The sequence below is a fragment of the Bufo bufo genome, chromosome 10 (assembly GCF_905171765.1).
Source record: "Bufo bufo chromosome 10, aBufBuf1.1, whole genome shotgun sequence".
In the NCBI taxonomy this organism is placed as follows: Eukaryota; Metazoa; Chordata; class Amphibia; order Anura; family Bufonidae; genus Bufo; species Bufo bufo.
The window spans coordinates 148,984,613-149,007,147 of record NC_053398.1 but is presented as its reverse complement, the minus strand read 5'-3'; the positions used below and the strand labels follow the sequence as shown (position 1 = coordinate 149,007,147).

Sequence of the window (22,535 nt, the reverse complement as noted above, 5' to 3'; positions counted from 1 at the left end):
GCATCCTGTATGGAAGCAGTGGCCCTCTCACAGGCTGCGCCGGCTGCAGTATCACCTTTCTACAGATGAGAGACACATCCGTCACAAACAGTAGCAAAGCCAAATGTGAAATCAAGGCATCATCCATCTGGTAAGGAACCGACAGCATCTATCAGCCTCCAGTGATCCACGCTCTGGCTGCTCGTGTGCGGTTTGGAGCTTTTTCATTGTTTTTGTCATTAGTTTTTCAGGTTTAGGAAGAAATGTAAATGGCTGAAATTCTACACAGCAAATATCAAACCAAGCGACAGAAAGGAGCTGCACTGCTTTCTGTGACGGAGGTCAGAGGGCGGCCGAAGATCTCGTTAAATGTATGCAGACATGCTCTTAGTTACTAGTCAGGGATGATTAGGAGCTGGTGGGATCTCATAAGACACAAGGCACAAATATCTGTCACCGAGACCTAAAGAGTTCGCTTTTTATGGACTCTGGAATTTCAGGCAGATTCAATGTACATGCTGCAATAAGGGCCAACGCAAGGGGTGAACGAGATCCAACTGATAACCCCAGCAACAGACGAAAACCAGCAAATCGTCTGGCTTCTTGGGATCACATCCAGGCTGGGTATGCTGGGACTTGTAGTTCCCTGAGCAGACTTCTCCTTTGTAGGAAACGTACTGCTGTGTTTACCGTACTCATAGATATTGAGTTTCTTTCTAGATTTAGCAGACGTCGACGTCAATGTCTTCCAAGTGACAATGAATATCTTCCGTTAGATGCTCGATCCTATAACAGATCCCGGGGCACACGCTGCTCACTCATCCTATGAATGGAGGCAGATCAGGAGCAGGACTTTAATGATGAGGTGACAACCTGGTTTAGGTCAATGCTGATGCTGAATCTCTTCCTCCGGAGTGGATTAGGGAGCTGCTATCTGACTAGAAGTGACTTGTGATCACTCTGACAGTTCCACAAATCTCACAGCACTTTTCACGGCAATACAATCTGCTCCACCTGCACAGAATCATGCAGCTAACAGTGGAAATACTAAAAGCAATCTTTTTTGATAACTTACTTTATAATTAGTTTATTTATTTATATGCACTTATATAGCGCTACTATATTCCAACTGTCCCCAATGGAGCTCACAATCTAATAAGGTCCCTATCAGTCTGTCTTTGGAGTGTGGGAGGAAACCGGAGGAAACCCACACAAATACGGGGAGAACATACAAACTCCATGCAGATGTTGTCCTTGGTAGGATCCGAACCCAGGACCCCAGCGCTGCAAGGCAACAGTGCTAACCACTGAGCCACCGCACTGCCCCAATATACTTTTAGTTTCATTGAAGGAAACAGCTGTAATATCAAAAACCCAAGAGCCCCGGCCCATATACTAAGTACCTGGTAAAGAAATTCCTAAGATCGTGGACGCTGCAGCAATGCTCAGTGTGAAAGCTTACATGGATGGTGTACACTGTGGTCTACTCTACCTGCAGTGGGTGCCAGCGGGCATTGGGTCTCTGCGGTAAATTATGAGGTGATCTTCGGCTCCAGACCAAATGATCGCACAGAAATAGACATCATACACCACCTCACAGCGGCAGCTTACTGACGACTCCCAAACCAAAGGCTCTTGTTTGTTTAAAGCCCTACACCGCATTATTTAACCCCTGTGTGACTGCGCCGCAGCGAAGTCAGAGCATCTTTCCCGCTGCCAACGTGGCTGACACAGGTTGAGATTAGAGATGTGCGCACGAAACTCTGCTTGTCCTCATTTCACTTCAGGGCTAAATCCGCAAAAATGACCATAATATGACACACTGCGAAACGTAGAGTTCATGTCTTTATCAAGAAACATCTGATTTAGTTCCACCACAATATGAGATCTCAAGCACCAGACACATTAATAACCAAACAGGCTTGGTCGGGCCTTAAATAGGTTCTCCAAGACTGGGAAACCCTGTAGGGGTAGCGGGCAGGGTGCAAAGGTTTAAAAAATCCTTTCGCCTCTGCTTCTAGTTCCTGCTGGACCAGAAGCATGACATGCCATCTACATGTATGTGTAACAATCCAGTAGGTGTGAACCCCTGAATCTTCACAGTACCCCTGATGGTGAGGGATAGACTTTCCCCGAGGGGAACACCAGGTTGCTACCTCTTGAGGAGGGTAGGCACCCGAAACAGCTGGTCCAGGCAGAGCAAGGAACCAGAGGTACAGGCGTTGTCAGCAGGCCGAGTCGTAACCAGGAGCAACAGTGCAGGACCAAAGGATGAGGCAAAGTCATACAAGCAATGGGAGCAGGGAAGGCGGCACAGGTACAGGTCCGGCAATCTGGGTCAGCAACAGGAGAGTCAAGACATAGCAGGCAGGGATCTAACAGGAGACAAGCACAGGTCAGGAACTCAAGCACAGACAAATTCAACTTTGCCGGACAAAGGACCTTTGATGCTCAGGCATCTGGGATGGGGGCAGGACCACTTATATAGGTGTGGGAGGGCTGGGATTGGTCGCACAGATCACATGTGCAAAACCCTTAAATCACAGGAAGTGAAGCACGTCAGCCCTTACCGGGGTGCTATAGGGAACAGGCTGGAAGGCAAGCTATGTCCAGGGCTAGAAGGACAGAGCACAGGACCGCGGCAGTGAATGGGCAGACACTGATCACTGCCGCTACCTGGCCCGCAATGCAGACAGACTCGGACAATGACCGAGGTGGCCAGGGAGGACGAGCATGGAGCCAGGGACTGCAGTAGTGAGTAGGGGAACATCGGCGATCAACACCTGCCATTAGAGTATGTCACGGCTGCTAGCCAATGGTGGCCTCAGTGGTGATGTGTGCAGTCAAGGCTTATGACTGCTGCCACTGCTCAGGCCACTGATTGACCGGCACTGATGACGTACCTGAGGAACTTGGAAAAAAAAAATGTTGCCACAAAAGAAACCAAAGCTGGGCCCCTGTAGGGAATGCAAGGTTTATGGCATGTGGCAAGAACTGGCTGGGACCCCTGAAGTGTTGGCACTGGAGAAGCATATGATTTAAAAGGTATAAATACTATATATTTTTCTTAATTTTACAACATTTTCCTCCTGCAAAGTTCACTTCTTAAATGCCAGGTTACTTAATTTGACAGTATGGTTACACAGAGCTTTATCACTCTGTCTCCAACGCATTTTCTGCATTGGAATCAGTCTAGAAACCACCTCAAATCCCTGCATTGTAATTCATATGGAGTGTTTTTCAGCACGCTGGAAATGAAAGCATTGTGCCCCATCGTGGGGCAGAAACGGTGTGTGAATATTCCAGTAAAGTGGATGCCAAAAAAACCTGTGTGTATGAAAATCTGTGCCAATTTCATCAAATGATTTTTCTGCCTCTACTTAATTACAATGTGAACATACCCTTAATATTCACCCCATGGACGGTTTCACATTGTTTTTGCAGAACCAGTGAATTGTGGTGGAAATAATTAGGCTTTTTTGACAATGATCAAAAGAACATAATTCTGATGTCAAAGTGATGACACTGCTATAAGGTAAGGCATGTAATCACCAGCACCTTGGACACTGATAACCCATGTGCTCCACACATCAATGCTTCTGATGTGCCGCTATCCGCACGCTCTGCTCACCGATGGAAATGTGCGGCACAAACAGCCGGAGGGGGCAGTGTCAGCCGGAGGGGGCAGTGTCAGCCGGAGGGGGGTAGTCTCAGCCGGAGGAGGCAGTGTCAGCCGGAGGGGGCAGTGTCAGCCGGAGGGGGCAGTGTCAGCCGGAGGGGGCAGTGTCAGCCGGAGGGGGCAGTGTCAGCCGGAGGGGGCAGTGTCAGCCGGAGGGGGCAGTCTCAGCCGGAGGGGGCAGTCTCAGCCGGAGGGGGCAGTCTCAGGCGGAGGGGGCAGTCTCAGCCGGAGGGGGCAGTCTCAGCTGGATGGGGTAGTCTCAGCTGGATGGGGTAGTCTCAGCCAGAGGGGGCAGTCTCAGCCGGAGGAGGCAGTGTCAGCCGGAGGGGGCAGTGTCAGCCGGAGGGGGCAGTGTCAGCCGGAGGGGGCAGTGTCAGCCGGAGGGGGCAGTCTCAGCCGGAGGGGGCAGTCTCAGCCGGAGGGGGCAGTCTCAGCCGGAGGGGGCAGTCTCAGCTGGATGGGGTAGTCTCAGCTGGATGGGGTAGTCTCAGCCAGAGGGGGCAGTCTCAACCTTTCTTACGGTTGTTTGAACTCAAATTCCAGCGCTACAAAGATAGAAGAGGGTCAGAAAGTGATGCTACTACTTACAAGAAGAGGACTTCAGCAAGAACATTTCACATATTTTCATTTCGGTCTCTTGGAATTAAGTCACGTTTGGAGAATTTAATTTTTCCATTAAAATCAGGTTTTGGCTTCTGATGCTGGATACAGTGGTTATTGTGAGTAGCCAAAAGACTGGTACAGGGAATCAGTTCTGCCCCCCTTGTGTCTGGGAGAGACTCCAAAATGCTGCTTTTAATATAAATCGTTCAGCTTTTCCACGATGCTGCTGTGAGGGCAGGGCCCGGGGTGCAGCAAACAAACACTGGGAAGAGGCGAGGAGGCGAGCAGCTCCTGGTGTTAGCAGAGCACAGGGGTGGCGGGCCACCTGTCTGCAAGGTGCTCAGGAGGATGTACGACCACCACCGCTCCACCTGTTACAACAGGGTCACCACAAACAGGGAGTTGTGCTGATGTAAACGCCCACCGGGTTTATAAATGACCTCTTTAACCCCTTCCAGACCCCAGCTTAGTTGCTTGTGGTGGCCCTGAGTCTGCTTGAGGCTCTGAGGCTTACCCAGGCTCTATTGAAACATAAATTAAACTCCCATAGGGAAAAGCGATCAGGTGATCACATGTTGAGGTCTCCTAGGGAGGGGCTTTAAAAAAAAAGTGCAAAAAAAAAAAAGTTTTGAAATATACAAATATATACAAAAATTCAAAACACACCCTTTTTTTCACATATTAAAAATAAGGATCATAGGCATCACCATGTCCCAAAGTGCCCTTACTATTAAAATATAAATGTATTTAACCCATACAGTCAATGCCACAACAGGAAAAAAAATCTAAATGGCCGATTTGCCATGTTTTTGTTGCTTCACCTCGCAAATAAAATTGAATAGAAAGTGATCAAAAAGTCATACACACTCAAAGATGGTATGAATAAAAACTACAGAAATGAGCCCCCACACAGCTCTGTGGAAGTAACTATAAAAAAGTAACATGGCGATGCAGTCTATGGCAGTACAAATAAAAAAAAATTTAAAACACAAGAAAAACTAAATATATATATATACACACACACTATAAAGTGTGGTATTTGGGGTAATCGTACTGACCCGTAGAATGAAGGAGAAACGCCAGCGTCACCACATAGGAACACTGTAAATGGAAACCCAGCAAAATCTTACAATTTCACCCCATTTGTATATTTTTTTTCCAGCTTCCCACTACATCTTATGCGATATTAAATGGTGCCATTAGAAAGTACAATCCGCCCAACAAAAAACAAGGCCTCAAAAAAAGCCCGGAAAAGTAAAGTTATGGCTTTGTGAAGGCAGAAAGTAAAAAATGAAAACGGAAAATCACAAGGTCCTGAAGGGTTTTAAGGCTGCGCTCTTTGTTAGAAGGGTCCTCAGAATTTAGGTTGGTTACACGGTGTAGCCCTATTGGGGTACTCAAACATAATACTGATGGAGCTGACAACAAAGCTCATCAAGTGCCTGCACAGGGCATGGCGGGCGCTCACCTGTGGTGCTGTACGAGGAATTAGACGGCGTTCGTCGGGAGAAGCTCTTTACTGCCAGGCTCTGTCCTCTCTGCTTCCTGCGCCAGGCTGTGCGGCACTTGGAATCAATGCTCTGCTTGATACGATACCAGTCGGATTCTGTGATTCGGAATTTGTTGAAAAGGTGACCTTTGGGAAGAGATAAGAATTCCGTAAATGTGCTGTTGTCCTCTGTGCAGAAGATCACCTGTGTTTTAGAGATAATGCATTAATATAAAACAAAGCAGCCCTGCTTGTATGAAGGGGCAATATGTAAGAGCAGGGGATGAGGCAGTATGGAGCAGAAGCCGAGGCTAGACCTTAGGCCAGGTTATAGGCTTGTCACATGGCGACCACACTAAGAAGCTTTATCTATGTGCGACCCTCTGTGTCTAAGCTGGGGTCTAGCACCCAATGATAAACAGCAGGTGGGCATCACCGAAGGTGGTAAGACCAAGCAGAACCTCCATCCTACAGCAAGATACCAGCCAAGCTCCATTTCCCCAACATGCTTCCAGTTCGGGCACCATAAGGGCTCACCGAGCTGAAATAAACAGTGGCCACATGTTGTAGGCGGGTCTAAACTGAAAGAAGGTGGAGCAACACAAGTAGGCAGGACAACAGAAGTAGGTGGAGCCAGTATGACCAAATATCATCGTGCAGCACAAAATACTGCCGCCCTGATGCACTGTCCTAAAGACGGCAATAAAGGCCCCTGCGGCCACTGGCCAGGAACAGGAAGTATTTAGTGCTCCTAGCATCTGATCATTATGTACCCAGCGGCCATGTGAAGGGCTCAGGCAGCGAACAGGGACATTTCCCTGTGAGGTCTATGGCCGATCCACCCCTAGTCACATGACCTGGAACATCCCATTCTATAATGGTCAGGCCCGGATAAACATCAGTGGTGACGCTCCATATTGTGACTGGCCCCAGTCCAGCTCTGTGCTCTAGTGCAGGGCACTGGTATCAATAAAGCCTAAGAACATTTTATCTACGTTGGATGCTGGATCTGTCTATCAGAGACTGGAGCACAGAAGAAGGGGGAATATCGCCCTGCGCTACTGTTCTCCAACTGTTACCAAACTACATCTCACACCAAGCCCTCGGAGCATGATGGAAGTTGTCGTTTTGGAATAGCTGGAGCAATGTTTTGTAAATGGTCAGAGCACTGCAAGCTGAATTAGAATGGAGTACCACAGAGCTCCATACACATTGGACTACTGTCGGCTGAACAAACCAGCGATGTAAAGGGTATGGGAGGCTCCCAATTCTCCCCCAACAGGTGATCTGGGCAGAGAAGAATTTGAGGCGTCAAATTTCAACATCTGATCCTTTTGTTCTCCTGGGAGAGAAGCAACTAGAAATGTCTTGCAGCAGCTTTCTCCTCTAAAAACACGTGATCGGCCAAATGTGTGCCTGAACTATGGAGTGGGCAGAGAGGGCGTTCACCTGACTGAAGGTGTATGGGCACTTTAAAGGTGGCCATACGCCAACAGGTGTTCATGAAAAGTGATGATTAAGGCCGAGTTCACATCAGCGTTCAGCATTTCCGTTCTTCTGCTCCGTTATAGGAGCTGGAGAATGGAAAGGACGGATTCGGCACATAACGGAGCCTACAGACCCCATAGACTAGAATTTAGGTTTCCGCTCAGAAAAACATTTTTGAAGTGGCGACAAAAGTTGTGCACTCAGGACTTCTGTCTCTGCTTCAAAAATCTCCCTCTGAGCGGAAACCTAACGGATCGCATTATAGTCTATGGAGCCCGTAGACTCCGTTTGGCTCAGTTCTGTGCCGAATCCGTCCTTTCCGTTCTCCTGCTCCAATAACGGAAAGACTGAACGCTGATGTGAAGTCAGCCTTAGCCGATCAGCGACTGGCCATCTTCATCTGGAAAGAAGTCCGCAGTGTTTGAAATTGTTGTCTGAAAGAGCTTCTGTCTACAAATGATCGTTCTGTGAAAGAACGTTCTCAGAGATCGTTCACCCTTCCCGGAAGTGACTGAACATGTGTGACCAGTCGGTAATGTGAACAGCTGCCTAATCAGAGCAGCAGGTCCATGGGCCCCGTCCGAACGGCCGGGGTCGGCGAGTTCAGACCTTTGCATATAAAGGAGAAAATACGTTTAATAGAAATCAACAAAATGATAAAAAGCAGCAAATATTCTGCCCCAGAAAATACAACTATTTTCCAAGAACAGCTATAAACAGTTAATCACCAATTACACCGCGCAACAATGATTTTGCTACTGAGAGAAAAACATGTGATTTATACTAAAATGAGCGCGCCGATTCTAAATATCAACTCGGAATTTGCCTGACACGTCTAGATTTTAACCCCTTAAGGACCCTGGGATTTTCTATTTTTGCATTTTTCACTCCCGTCCTAACTTTTTTATTTTTCCATTCAGATTGCCTAATGAGGGCTTATTTTTGCGGGACAAGTTGTACTTTCTAATGGCACCATTTACGGTTGCATACCATGTAGTAGGAAGAAAGAATAAAATTCCAAATGGGGTAAAATTAGTAAAAAATGCAATTTTGATAAAGGTTTTTATTATTTTTTTACACTATGCGGTAAAATTTACCTGTTATCTCCATTCTCCAGGTCAGTACGGTTCCAACGATACCACACTTATATAATTTTTCTTGCGTTTAATTACTGAACAAAAAAATTAAAACCTTTGAGGGGAAAAAATATTCTTTTTTTATAACCATATTCTGACCCCTATAACTTTTTTGTAGTTATGTGTACAGGGCTGTGTGAGGGCTCATTTTTTGCAGGACGATTTTTTTTTATTGTTTAAGTATTTTTATTTTAAGGAAAGGGGGGTGATTTGAACTTTTATTTTTTTTATATTTGCAAAAACTTTTTTTTTTTTTTACTTCAAGTCACCTTGGGTGACAATAACTGGCAATCATTAGATTGCATATTGTGTTCATTGATGTCTATATAGACACCATTGAACACTTCATTTGCACTATACCAGTGATGCCCAACCTACGACTTTATCAGCGCAGGGTGCGCTGCGAACGGCACAGGCAGCAAAGCGATGCTGCCTGTGCCTGTAATCTCCCCGCCCAGCGCCGCCTCCTAGCTAATTTATTCACTGCACTTGCCTCTGTGAAATTGGAGAGAAGCGCCGTAATCTCGCACAGGCGCACTGGCAGATGTATCGAAGTGCGCGTGCACCGTCTTCCTGGCCTCTGCCAGTGCGCCTGTGCGAGATTACGGCGCTTCTCTTCAATTTCACAGAGGCAAGTGCAGTGAATAAATTAGCTAGGAAGCGGCTCTGGGTGGGGGGGATATCTGTGGAGGACACTGAGGGGGGATATCTGTGGAGGACACTGAGGGGGGATATCTGTGGAGGACACTGAGGGGGGATATCTGTGGAGGACACTGAGGGGGGATATCTGTGGAGGACACTGAGGGGGGATATCTGTGGAGGACACTGAGGGGGGATATCTGTGGAGGACACTGAGGGGGATATCTGTGGAGGACACTGAGGGGGGATATCTGTGGAGGACACTGAGGGGGGATATCTGTGGAGGACACTGAGGGGGGATATCTGTGGAGGACACTGAGGGGGGATATCTGTGGAGGACACTGAGGGGGATATCTGTGGAGGACACTGAGGGGGGATATCTGTGGACGACACTGAGGGGGATATCTGTGGACGACACTGAGGGGGGATATCTGTGGAGGACACTGAGGGGGGATATCTGTGGAGGACACTGAGGGGGATATCTGTGGAGGACACTGAGGGGGGATATCTGTGGACGACACTGAGGGGGATATCTGTGGACGACACTGAGGGAGGATCTAGGGAGGGGTGTGGGGACGTTGGGGTGGGAGGTCCTGGAGGGGTGTTTGGGTGGGAGCTCTGGAAGGGGTGGGAGGTCTGATAGGTATGTGGGGGTGGGAGATCCGGGAGGGGGGGGCCCAGTCATTTCTAGCTACGCCCCTGATTGGTAAGATTGGGCGGGCACTGGAGCGATAGAGCGCCCTGCTGTAGGAGAAGCCGGCGGGAGATGAAAGGAGGAGGGGCCAGCTCCTGGTGGTGTCGGGCACACGGCGCAAGCATGGCGGTGGAGGATCTGACTGAAGCCTAAAGACCAGACATCAAGGTAGACCTGCAGAAGAAGGTGACAGCGCAGTATGTGATCTATACATGTGTGTAATGTATGTAGTGCAGTGTGTGATCATCAGATACATTACACACATGTATGCATCACATGCCCCCTCACAGTAAGAATGCCAAGATATGTGCCCTCTTCACAGACTTAATGCTCACACGTCCCCTCACAGTAGTTATGCCCAGATATGTGCCCCCTCACAGTAGTTATGCCCAGATATGTGCCCTCCTCACAGTAATTATACCCTGATAGTTATGCCCAGATATGTGCCCCCTCACAGTAGTTATGCCAGATATGTGCCCTCCTCACAGTAGTTATGCCCAGATATGTGCCCTCCTCACAGTAGTTATGCCCAGATATGTGCCCTCCTCACAGTAGTTATGCCCAGATATGTGCCCTCTTCACAGTAGTAATGCTCACACGTGCCCCCTCACAGCGTTTGCATTTCTTTCTGGCAAAGCTACCTGAAATTTATACCAAGTCTAGTGCGGCCCTCAGACGAAAAATGGTTGGGCACCACTGCACTATACCAATACAATGCTGCCACCTAGTGGCCTGTATTGCCATAGTCATCTAATAGGCACTGAAGCCTGCTTTAGGCTTCAGCCCATTAGATCAATGGAACAGGTTCCCCGATCTCAGCTGGGGAACGCTGTTACCGGAGCAGAAGTGCACGACTTCGCTTCTGGACTGCGCAGATACCGTGGTCGCTTTTGACCACGGCATCTGAAAGGGAAAATGTATGCGATCAGCCTTATACAAGTGCCGCGGGTCTCTGCTATTTAAAAAAAATCAGAAACCCAGCGGCTATGGTGCCCGCTGCACTAGAGAGCGTGTGCCATGTACGGCGGAGGTCCTTAAAGGGTTAAGTACATGCAAAGCCTATTCAGTTATATTGGAGATATTCCAATGGACATGTTCAGACCTGTCCGGACGCCCTCAGGCTGATGTCAGCAGTAAGTATATAAGGCAAGCTGGACTGATTTGGATAAAGTGATCTGTTATAGTGCTATCAGTTTTGAAACTTAAGATGGATAAAGGCAAACGTGTTAACGATCCAGACAATTTCTGCTACATATGTGGCAAATACACTACTTATGATCAGCGCAAGAATCTGACAAAGCGAGGGATGCGTTTGTGCTCGTAGTGCAGAACTTCCTTGGGAACAGACGAGCTGCAGACTCTGCTGAACTAGTAGACAACCTGCTTACAGCACATGAACAACTTGGCTGCCGGATGTCAGTGAAAGTGCATTTCTTACATTCCCATCTTGACTTTTTCCCACCCAATTTGGTACACATAAGTGACGAACACGGAGAGCGGTTCCATAAAGATATTTCTACAATGGAGTACAGGTATCAAGGCCGCGGGAATCCCAACATGATGGCGACTACTGCTGGTTGATGCAACGGGAAAGTATGACAGTTCACAAATGCAAAAGCAGAAGCCTGAAGCACATTTACCAGCACTGGGCCTCGCTCAAGTCAGACTTTTAAACTGAAAAACAAGACTTTTTGAAATGTTATCATTCTATTACATTTTCATACACTGTTTACTGCGCAAACTTTGATGTAGATCAGGAAATGGTTGGAGTAAAACTCGTTCTGTTCCAAATGATTCAATGCTTTCCAAGTGCTTCATTCACTTAGACATACTTATGCATAGCAACATTTCGTGACGTGTTACAACAATTCTGACCGGATTTGTAATCCGCACACTCGATTTAGTATAGGACAAATGGTTTTTGCCCAATAGCAGACAGATATTGCCTGTACTGCAGTGGTAGTTGCCGGATCCCGATGTTTCGCGTGGTGCCGCTGCTCAGTCTCGGCGTTCCACATGATGCAGCGTGATATGTTCAAGCTGCCCAGGTTTTCATGGGATTATACCTGCAATGTCTGTGGAGCGCTCCATACTTTTCTTTACTTTTCCAGCAATTAGGTATTTCCTCAACAAATTGATGGATTCTTTAGGTGGGTCCTGGATTCTGTAAATAATGTTATCGATATCAGACGCATTTCGGCATTTATCCAACTCCTTCTTCAGTGGCCACCCAGTACAGAGATGCGGAGGTAGAGGTCAGCTCGACTGCTACCTCGTGGGACGCCACGGTCGGTGAACATTAAACTACTAACAGTAAGTACACAGTATTGACTACTGTTAGGAGCATACTTCTAAAGAAGAATTGCTATCAACATAAAGATGAATGGAGAAAATAATCTAATGGGGATTTAGAAGAATTAGGGACATAAAATACATATTACCTTATGTCAGTGAACAAACAGTATATCTATATGCGCGATAAGTAAAAATACTATATTCATGAGTGTGGACTATTTGGATTGAAAATAAGAGTAATATCACCATTACGATTGGAATAATTATAAGGATATATGGTTGTATTATAGATTATAAACCACATCATACTGTATATGTGATAGATATCAACTGATAACAGCTAAATACATAACCATATATAATCTTTTTCTGGTCTTTTCCATTGGGGGACACAGACCATGGGTATAGCTTAAGCCACCACTAGGAGGAGACACTATGCAAATAAGAAAAAACAGCTCCTCCTCCACTGGCTATACCCCCATGCTCCAGGAGGACCTCAGTGCGTGCAAAAGCAGTAGGAGAAGGAGACAAAAAACAAATATTAATAAAGAAAACAGAACCGAGGAATACCGCCAACAGGCCGTAAACCATAAGGTCCCAATAGAATAGAACCAACCCCTCCTGTAACAGACAAGAATGGGTGGGAGCTGTGTCCCCCAATGGAAAAGACGAGAAAAAGATTTTACAGGTGAGTTTCCCAAAAAATCTCCTTTTCTCGCCCATTCCATTGGGGGACACAGACCATGGGACGTCCTAGAGCAGTCCATGGGGTGGGAAGACCAACACCTCCAGAGGGAAACGTCCAACGGTTAAACAGGAACCACAGCCTGCAATACCTTGCGCCCTAGGGCAGCATCAGCCGACGCCAGAGAGTGCGGCTGGTAGAACTTGGTAAAGGTATGTAAGGACAACCAGGTGGCCGCCTTACAAAATTGTGATGTAGAGGCTTGATTGCGCCTAGCCCAGGAGGCCCCCACCGCCCTGGTGAAGTGCACGGTAACCCCCGCTAGGGGAAACCCTACCCCGGGACCGATAGGCCATGGTAATAGTCGACCAAATCCACCGAGCCACAGTGACCTTGGAGGCCGCCAGACCCTCACGAGGCCCCTCAGGAACCACAAAAAGGGAGTCCGAGCGGCGAAATGGGGCAGTAACCGACAGGTACACCCGCAAAGCACGGACAACATCCAGAGAATGGAGAGTGCACTCCTTGGGGTTCGCCGGAGCGGGGCAAAAAAGAAGGGACTGGGCGCAGTACCACCCTATCCTTATGGAAGACCAAAAAGGGTCCCTTGGAGGAAAGGGCGCCCAGCTCCGATACCCTCCAGAAAGAGGTGATGGCCAACAAAAGACCACCTTCCAGGTGAGAAATCTCAGGGAAATGTCCCTCAGGGGCTCAAAGGAGCCGCCTGCAGAGAAGACTGAACCAGGTTCAGATCCCAGGAGGGCAGGGGAGGGAAACACGGAAGGACCGAATGCGCCAACCCCAGTAGGAAGGTCCTCACCGGACCGAGCAGAGAGAGACCGCTGAAAGAAAATGGCCAGAGCAGAGACCTGACCCTTCAGAGAGCTCAGGGACATTCCCATCTCAAGACCCGACTGGAGAGAAGAGAGGATCACCTGAATGGAGAAACAAAGTGAAAAAACACCTAACTTCTCGCAAAAAGGCAAGAAAGGCCTTCCAGGTACGATAGTATATCCGGGAGGAAGCTGGTCTCCTGGCTCTTATCATGGACTTCACGACAGAGTCTGAGAAGCCCCTCTACTTCAAGATGGAGGTCACAACAGCCACGCCGTTAAACAAAGCGGCTGTAAAAACCGGTGGAAGAGCAGTCCTTGAGACAGCAAGTCCTCCCTGAGAGGAAGAGGCCAGGGAATGTCTGTCAGCATCAGAGTGCCTTCCAAGAACCAGGCACGGCGAGGGCAATCGGGGGCGATGATTATGGTCGGGATCCCTTCCGCCGCGACCCTGCGAAGAACCTTTGGGAGTGAGGCAGTGGTGGGAAGACATAGAGGAGTGCGAAGTCTCGCCACGGAGACACCAGAGCGTCCACCGGTACGCCTCAGGATCCCGAGCTCGGGCCAGGAACGTGGGAACCTCGTTGTTGAGCCTGGACGCCATCAGGTCCACGTCCGGGCGGCCCCAACGGCGACAGACGTCCTCGAATACGTCCTGATGCAGAGACCCCTCTCCCAGATCCACCCTGTTGCAGCTGAGAAAGTCTGCCATCCAGTTTTCGACCCCTGGGATGTACACTGCAGACCATATTGGAACATGAGCTTCCGCCCACTGGAGGATCCTTTTCACCTCTTGCATCACTTGTCTGGCTGCGGGTTCTGCCCTGAAGATTGATGTAGGCCACACCTGGCATTGTCCAACTGGACCCTTACCAGGAGACCTGCTAGGAGGGGGGTCCAATGAGACAGAGAGAGGAAAATTACTCTGAGCTCCAGTATGTTGATCGGAAGGCGGGCTTCCACTTCTGACCCACCCTCTGAACCGTCCGAGCCCGGAAAAAGCCACCCCAACCCCGGAGACTAGCATCGGAGATTGGGAGAAAAGATCTCCCTGAAGCCAGATTCTGAGGGGACAGCCACCACGGGAGTCCCATGCGAACCCGAGGCGGTAGGCGGATCTGAGAGTCCAGACCCCTCGATGTCCTGTCCCAGAAGGACAGGATCGCCTGTTGCGGAGGCAGAGTGTGAAACTGGGCAAAGGGAACAGCCTCGAAGGAGGCCACCATAAGCCCCAGAACCTGCATGCACTCCCTGATGGAGATACACGGAGAATGCAAAAGGCGAGACACCGACTCCCGTATCAGACTTGTAATCCGGAAGGAATACCCAGGCTGCAGTGGTGTCCAGAATCATCCCCAGGAAGGTCACTCTCTGGGCAGGATGGAGAGAGGACTTTGGGAAGCTGATCAGCCAGCCGAACTGCTGCAGAGTCTGAACAGTGAACCGGCCGCTGTCTTCGGCCTGGGGACGAGAGGGAGCCTTTATCAGTATGTCGTCCAGGTACGGCACCAGAGATAATGACGGCCGCCAATGGCGAAGCGCAGGAATCTGTGGTGAGATTCAGCGATAGGGACATGGGGATAGGCGTCCCGGATGTCCACTGACGCGAGGAACTCCCCTGGAAGAAGAGAAGGAATAACGGAGCGGAGGGATTCCATCCGGAACCTCCGCACCCGACGGGACTTGTTAAAGAGCTTCAGGTCTAGGACCAGACGTACAGATCCCTCCTTCTTTGGCACCAAAAAGAGATTTGAGTAGAACCCTGTTCCTCCAGAGGAACTGGGGCAACTACTCCCCGAAACCCGAGAAGGGAAGAGACCACTTGTAAAAGGGACTACTCCCCGAAACCCGAGAAGGGAAGAAACGTTCCGGAGGTCTGGAAGCGAATTCTATCTTGTAACCAGAAGTTAAAATTTTCAGAGTCCAAGCGTCTCGAACGTGAGCTCTCCAGACCAGCTGAAAGGAGAGCAGGCGGTGGGGGCGCCCCTTCAGGCGGAGAACTGCTTGGGAGCCGCGGGGCGGGCAGAACTCCCCTGGAATTGTGCCCGCGGACGCCAGGGAGGCTGAGGTGTAAAGGAAGGCTTCTTGCGGGAGTCCTGAGAACCACCGGAGGAGGGGGCTGTCTCGAAAGGACTGGTTTCTAGAGCCAAAGGGGCGAGCTCTGAAGGCGCGCTTGGATCTAGATTGGGGCAGGTGTGTGCTCTTGCCCCCCGTAGCGTCAGAGATAACCTCTTCCAGCGTAGCACCGAATGGCCTGGAGCCCGCAAAGGGGAAGTTAGTGAGGGAGCGCTTGGAGGAAGCGTCGGCTTCCCAGACCTTCAACCAGACCTCCCTGCGCTGCGTGACCGAGAGGGCCAAAATCCGCGCAGAGAGTGCTGAAGTCCAATGAGGCCTCACAGAGAAATGTTGTCGCTTGGGACATCTGGAGGGTAAAGCTCAGGGTGTCCGCAGAGGTATCCTGCTCTGCGAGGTCCTGATGATGGCGCTGCAATCACACCGAAAGCGCCCTGGCTACCCAGGCCGAGGCGAACGCGGGCCGCAGACCAGTGCCTGCCAGAGTGAAGATGGCTTTGGAAAGAGAGTCCAAACGCCTATCAACGGAGTCCTGTAGGGAGAACCCGTCCAAGACTGGTATTGCCTAATTCTTAGCCAATCTGGCCACCGGCGGGTCGACCATAGGAGGAGAAGACCACTGCTGCGCATTATCTGCCGGGAAAGGATACAGAGTATCCATGCGCCTTGTGGCAGAAAAAACGGTGATTAGGGCGCTCCCAAAGCTTAGAAAGGACCTTGGCGACTCCCATGAATGGGGAATGTCACTGCCTCTGGTGCGTCACCCCTTCTGGAGTGGAAAAGGGGGAATTCCTGGCTACTAGAAGAAGGAGGTTCCCCCTGTATGTCAAAGGTGTCACGGACCGCAGTGACCAAGTCTGCCCCCATGGTGGAGAACTTAGGCGAGGGTTCCGGTTCAGTGTCCTCGTCCGAGCCGGACCTTTCCCCTTCAGACCTGCAGTCCCCGCGAAGGGGAGAGGCTAAACACGCCTCCAGGCGAGGGGGAGAAGCAGAGTCATCCGAGGAGGGATGTTGCTGCGCACGCTGCCTCTTAACGGTCGAGCAACGGAGGTGGAGCGGTGCTAACCACAGGCTTCGCAGGCAGTGGATCTGAGGCCGCCATGCGTTCCATAAAGGCCATGGCCGCGCGCGAGACTTGGGACAAGTCCGTGGCCGCCCTAGTTATGGCAGAGGCCCAGGAGGGCTCCGCGGGCTCCGAAGGGGCGGAGGAGGGACTGGGCTGGTTTGATAGAGGGGGAGGAGGAGGTGGATGATCCTGTCCCGAGGCAGGGCAAGAGTCACAGGAGCCTGTAAACAATAGTGGCAAGCAGCATACCTTACAGGATCCCAGTGGGACCTGAGGTGTCGCTACAGTCAGGGTCTCCTACAGTTTTGCGGAACACTATCTGTCCTACTGTGACCTGTGAGGAGCTGGAGTAGCAGCCAAGCGCGGAGAAGCGCTGAGGCAAAGTGGAAGAGCCCCAGTCGCGTCACAGATCGGGGTAAAAAATCACGGCAAGAAATCGCGCGCGCGCGGGAAACATGAAGAAAGGCAGACCCCGGCTCCGAAAATGGCGCCCGCCGTCAGGATGCAGAGGGAAAATATTTTAGACGCTGAAATGAGCTTTGAACACTGAAAGCCTGGACATGGGGCAACAGCCTTACAACAGAGCTACCAGCTTGCCTTGTATAACGAGCCCTCTGAACAAAACGGGAAAAGGCGCAGCAGCATGGCGCTGCGAATAGCCACTGCCCCAAGAAGGAATCCCTCCTCCCTCTAAGCCAGCAGGCCCTCTCAGATCCACAGGTAAGCCCTGAAGAACCGTGTCACAGTGTGAACAAGGGGGGAGGGGGAGCTGCAGGAGAGCCGATGTACTTATCTGAGTCCTGCAGTCTTCACCCTCTGTACCGGACCGGCAGGGGGTCACCTCTTTAGTCATCTAGCATAAGGAGTGGCAGTGCACTGGATAGAGGGCAGGACTAGGTGACCCCGGATCTGGTAGGCCACCGGAGCTGCAGGTCGAGCATGGTTCCACTTATCTTCTGGGGGGAAAGGGAGGTAGCCGGGGACGGTCATTCGACCACGGCGCTCGCTCCGCTGAGAGACCAGGGATGCACCATGCGACCCTGCGTCCTCTGTTTAGAAAAAAACAAACAAACAGGAGAAGAAAAAGACTACCAGGGACAACCCTGCAGGAGCAGGAGTGTCACCTCCTTATCTGACACTAAGCTAAAACTGAGGTCCTCCTGTTGGAGCATGGGGGTGTGGCCAGTGGGGGAGGAGCTGTTTTTTTCTTATTTTCATAGTGTCTCCTCCTAGTAATGGCCTAAGCTATAGTCATGGTCTGTGTCCCCTAATGGAATGGGCGAGAAATATATATATATATACACACACAGCCATAAATGGAATGTTGATTCTAAATGTGATGTACAATTTAAATCCATTTTAAATTATTTTATTTTTTAATTTGTTTAAGGGCTCTTTCACACCTGCGTTCTTGTCTTCCGGCATAGAGTTCCGTCGTCGGGGCTCTATGCCGGAAGAATCCTGATCAGGATTATCCTAATGCATTCTGAATGGAGAGAAATCCGTTCAGGATGCATCAGGATGTCTTCAGTTCCGGAACGGAACGTTTTTTGGCCGGAGAAAATACCGCAGCATGCTGCGCTTTTTGCTCTGGCCAAAAATCCGGAACACTTGCCGCAAGGCCGGATCCGGAATTAATGCCCATTGAAAGGCATTGATCCGGATCCGGCCTTAAGCTAAACGTCATTTCGGCGCATTGCCGGAGCCGACATTTAGCTTTTTCTGAATGGTTACCATGGCTGCCGGGACGCTAAAGTCCTGACAGCCATGGTAAAGTGTAGTGGGGAGCGGGGGAGCAGCATACTTACCGTCCGTGCGGCTCCCCAGAGTGACGTCAGGGCGCCCCAAGCGCATGGATCATGTGATCGCATTGGACACGTCATCCATGCGCATGGGGCGCTCTGACGTCACTCTGGAGCGCCCCGGGAGCCGCACGGACTGTAAGTATACTGCTCCCCCGCTCCTACTATGGCAACCAGGACCTTAATAGCGTCCTGGCTGCCATAGTAACACTGAAAGCATTTTGAAGACGGTTCCGTCTTCAAATGCTTTCAGTACACTTGCGTTTTTCCGGATCCGGAGTGTAATTCCGGCAAGTGGAGTGCACGCCGGATCCGGACAACGCAAGTGTGAAAGAGCCCTAAACTGGTTTTTGTTATACTGGTAATGTATTTTTAGGTATTGTGTAGTAATAAATATTCTTATAATCGATAAACTTGCTGTCCCGGGGTGGTTCCAAATTAAGAGTGTCTGTCTACAGCATTATATCTTTATTATATTATTATCTTTGACGGGGTGAGTCCTACAGACGGAGCACCTTTATTCAGAACAGCCGAAGTGGTGAACCGCTAAAATAGATTTATTAAAATTATCAAAATCTGTTGCAGATTAATGCAGCGTATCCTCTCACAGATCCTAATGGGAGAGAACAAGGGAAGGGACATTAAAACCAAAAAAGTGTCAGGGATTAATGTAGTACGATTACTATCCGTGGAGGGACAGATCGCCAGATTCCACCATGTACCAATAAGTAAACTTTTAATTACAGGAAAAAAACGCAGAATAGAAAGTCCTAATAATGAGAAGGACCCAACGTTAACTACATAACAAAGGACAAATAAGAGAAGAGCTGAGCGCACGTCAGGCCCGGTTATATAAGAGCCTGGGAAAGAGCTCACTGAATTCCAAAGAGTTATTTTCAGACCCCAAACCAACCGTGTCCCCCTGATATTTCATGGTAAAACGAGACATTCCCCAAATCCCTCTAGGACTGTAAATTAATAAGAGACATAAGCGGCTCTAACAAGGATCACGACAACATATATAAATACTTTATAGGCTGTAACATCTCCAGATTAGTTCGCTCATTAAACGTTCACGTTTGGAAGTGGGGCGCGGATGCAGATACTGCGAACACCCCGCGTCATCTTCTCTTACAATCACATAATGAGCCACAATTATCTCTGGTTTCAGTGATGAAATCGTAAAATACGTTGCAGTGGATTCTGAAACCTGTATTATAAGAAACAGGCTTTGAGCATTAGACTGTTCCACATTATACGCAGAGCTGAAATCTCCACTAACATGACAATAGCCTGGAAAGAGAGGCCCGACTGAACTCTGTCCTCATCTAATCAGGATACAGGCCGAGCTTCAATCCTGCCAGCTGAGCCGCCTTTCGTTTGCTGCATTAACCCCTTGCCGATGACATAATAGAGTGATCAGTAATGATCAGATCCAGAACTATCTCCAGGTGCTTTCAGATATTACACATCACTGAGGCCCGGTACAGCCACAACCTGCATGTGTAAGAAGCCCGAAGATGGACCATATGTACAGCTGCAAAGACCTGCACTTCCACAGGATTACTAAAGAAATGGCAAAACTGACCTGTGCCCCTCATTCTCTGGGACAGTACCACATATGTAACGTTTTTTATGACTAAATACTAAAAAAATTATAATAATAAACTTTGGGGAAAAAATTAACTTTTTTTTTTATTTCTTTTGCATCACCATATTCTGGCCCCCATAACTTTTTTACAGTTATGTCTACTGGCTCATTTTTTTGCAGGACGATCTGTAGTTTTTATTGATACTATTTTGGAGTGTGTGCGACTTTCATCACGTTATTACTTTTTATTTTTTGGGTAAGGCTACTTTCACACTTGCGTTTTTGTCTGATCCGGCAGGGATCAGCAAAAACGCTTCCGCTACTGATAATACCACCGTTTGCATCCGTTATGAACGGATCCGGTTGTATAATCTTTAACCTAGCAATGACGGATCCGTCATGAACACCACTGAAAGTCAATGGGGGACGGATCCATTTTCTATTGCATTGGAAAGAAAACCTCCGGTATGGGAACGCAGCCAAACGGAATGGAATCCATTCTGGTGACTCCGTTCTGCTCAGTTTAGACCCCATTGACAATGAATGGGGACAAAACTGAAGTGTTTTTCTCAGGTATTGAGATCCTCTGCTGGATCAAAAAACTGGAAAAGTGAAACGCAAGTGTGAAAGTAGCCTTAGAAAACCGATGAGAAAATGGCGAATTGGCCATTTTTATACTTTTTTCTGTTACGCCATTCGCCATTCTGGAAAGATATTTTTTTATTTTAATAGTACAGGCATTTTCGGACGTGGTGATGACCATTATGTTTAATATATGTTTTATATATGTATAATATTTATGTTTCTATTTTAAGGAAAGGGTGTCCACTACTTTGATATTTTTTTTATAGAATATTACCATACTCCCGTAATACATGGATTGCTGATCTATGTTGGCCTTTCACTGGGTGGGTGAAAAATCCCTTTAAAAAAACGCTAACAGTGGGGTAGAGCTGAAGGCACTGAGGGAGTGGAGCTGATGGGACTGGGGTGGGGGAGAGCTGATGGGACTGGGATGGGGGAGAGCTGATGGGACTGGGGTGGGGGAGAGCTGATGGGACTGGGGTGGGGAGAGCTGATGGGACTGGGGTGGGGGAGAGCTGATGGGACTGGGGTGGGGGAGAGCTGATGGGACTGGGGTGGGGGAGAGCTGATGGGACTGGGGTGGGGGAGAGCTGATGGGACTGGGGTGGGGGAGAGCTGATGGGACTGGGGTGGGGGAGAGCTGATGGGACTGGGGTGGGGGAGAGCTGATGGGACTGGTGTGGGGGAGAGCTGATGGGACTGGGGTGGGAGAGAGCTGATGGGACTGGGGTGGGGGAGAGCTGATGGGACTGGGGTGGGGGAGAGCTGATGGGACTGGGGTGGGGGAGAGCTGATGGGACTGGGGTGGGGGAGAGCTGATGGGACTGGGGTGGGGGAGAGCTAATGGGACTGGGGTGGGGGAGAGCTGATGGGACTGGGGTGGGGGAGAGCTGATGGCACTGGGGGGAATGGAGCTGAAGGCACTGGGGGATAGTGGAGCTGAAGGCACTGGGGGATAGTGGAGCTGAAGGCACTGGGGGATAGTGGAGCTGAAGGCACTGGGGGATAGTGGAGCTGAAGGCACTGGGGGATAGTGGAGCTGAAGGCACTGGGGGATAGTGGAGCTGAAGGCACTGGGGGATAGTGGAGCTGAAGGCACTAGGGGATAGTGGCGCTGAAGGCACTGGGGGATAGTGGCGCTGAAGGCACTGGGAGATAGTGGAGCTGAAGGCACTGGGGGATAGTGGAGCTGAAGGCACTGGGAGATAGTGGAGCTGAAGGCACTGGGAGATAGTGGAGCTGAAGGCACTGGGGGATAGTGGAGCTGAAGGCACTGGGGGATAGTGGAGCTGAAGGCACTGGGGGATAGTGGAGCTGAAGGCACTGGGGGATAGTGGAGCTGAAGGCACTGGGGGATAGTGGAGCTGAAGGCACTGGGGGATAGTGGAGCTGAAGGCACTGGGGGATAGTGGAGCTGAAGGCACTGGGAGATAGTGGTGCTGAAGGCACTGGGGGATAGTGGAGCTGAAGGCACTGGGGGATAGTGGAGCTGAAGGCACTGGGGGATAGTGGAGCTGAAGGCACTGGGGGATAGTGGAGCTGAAGGCACTGGGGGATAGTGGAGCTGAAGGCACTGGGGGATAGTGGAGCTGAAGGCACTGGGGGATAGTGGAGCTGAAGGCACTGGGGGATAGTGGAGCTGAAGGCACTGGGAGATAGTGGAGCTGATGGTACTGGGGGGAACTGATGCACTTGGGCTGATCACACGGGGGAATAAAGGGTGTTGGGGACTGATGAGTTTTCATAAAGGTCATTTTTTATTAGCTTACTCGGTTAATCGTAAAAAAAGATTTCTAAAATAATCTTTTACTGCAGCCCTACCTATAACCCCTTATGAACTGACTTGTGCTTAGGACAGTTCAGAGTGCTGATCAATAGAATACCTAACGAGTAACGAA

At 49.6% G+C, this 22,535-nt stretch overlaps 1 protein-coding gene across 3 annotated transcripts in view; it reads right to left on the bottom strand.

Annotated features, from left to right (window-relative positions):
• LOC120981134 (BTG3 associated nuclear protein) overlaps positions 1-22,535 on the bottom strand; it is a 317,594-nt gene that overhangs the window by 124,533 nt on the left and 170,526 nt on the right. For all 3 annotated transcript variants that reach the window (XM_040410642.1, XM_040410644.1, XM_040410645.1), the window contains one exon: positions 5,730-5,897. In XM_040410642.1, coding sequence (XP_040266576.1) covers positions 5,730-5,897 — 168 coding nt within the window. The remainder of the gene's footprint in view (positions 1-5,729; positions 5,898-22,535) is intronic.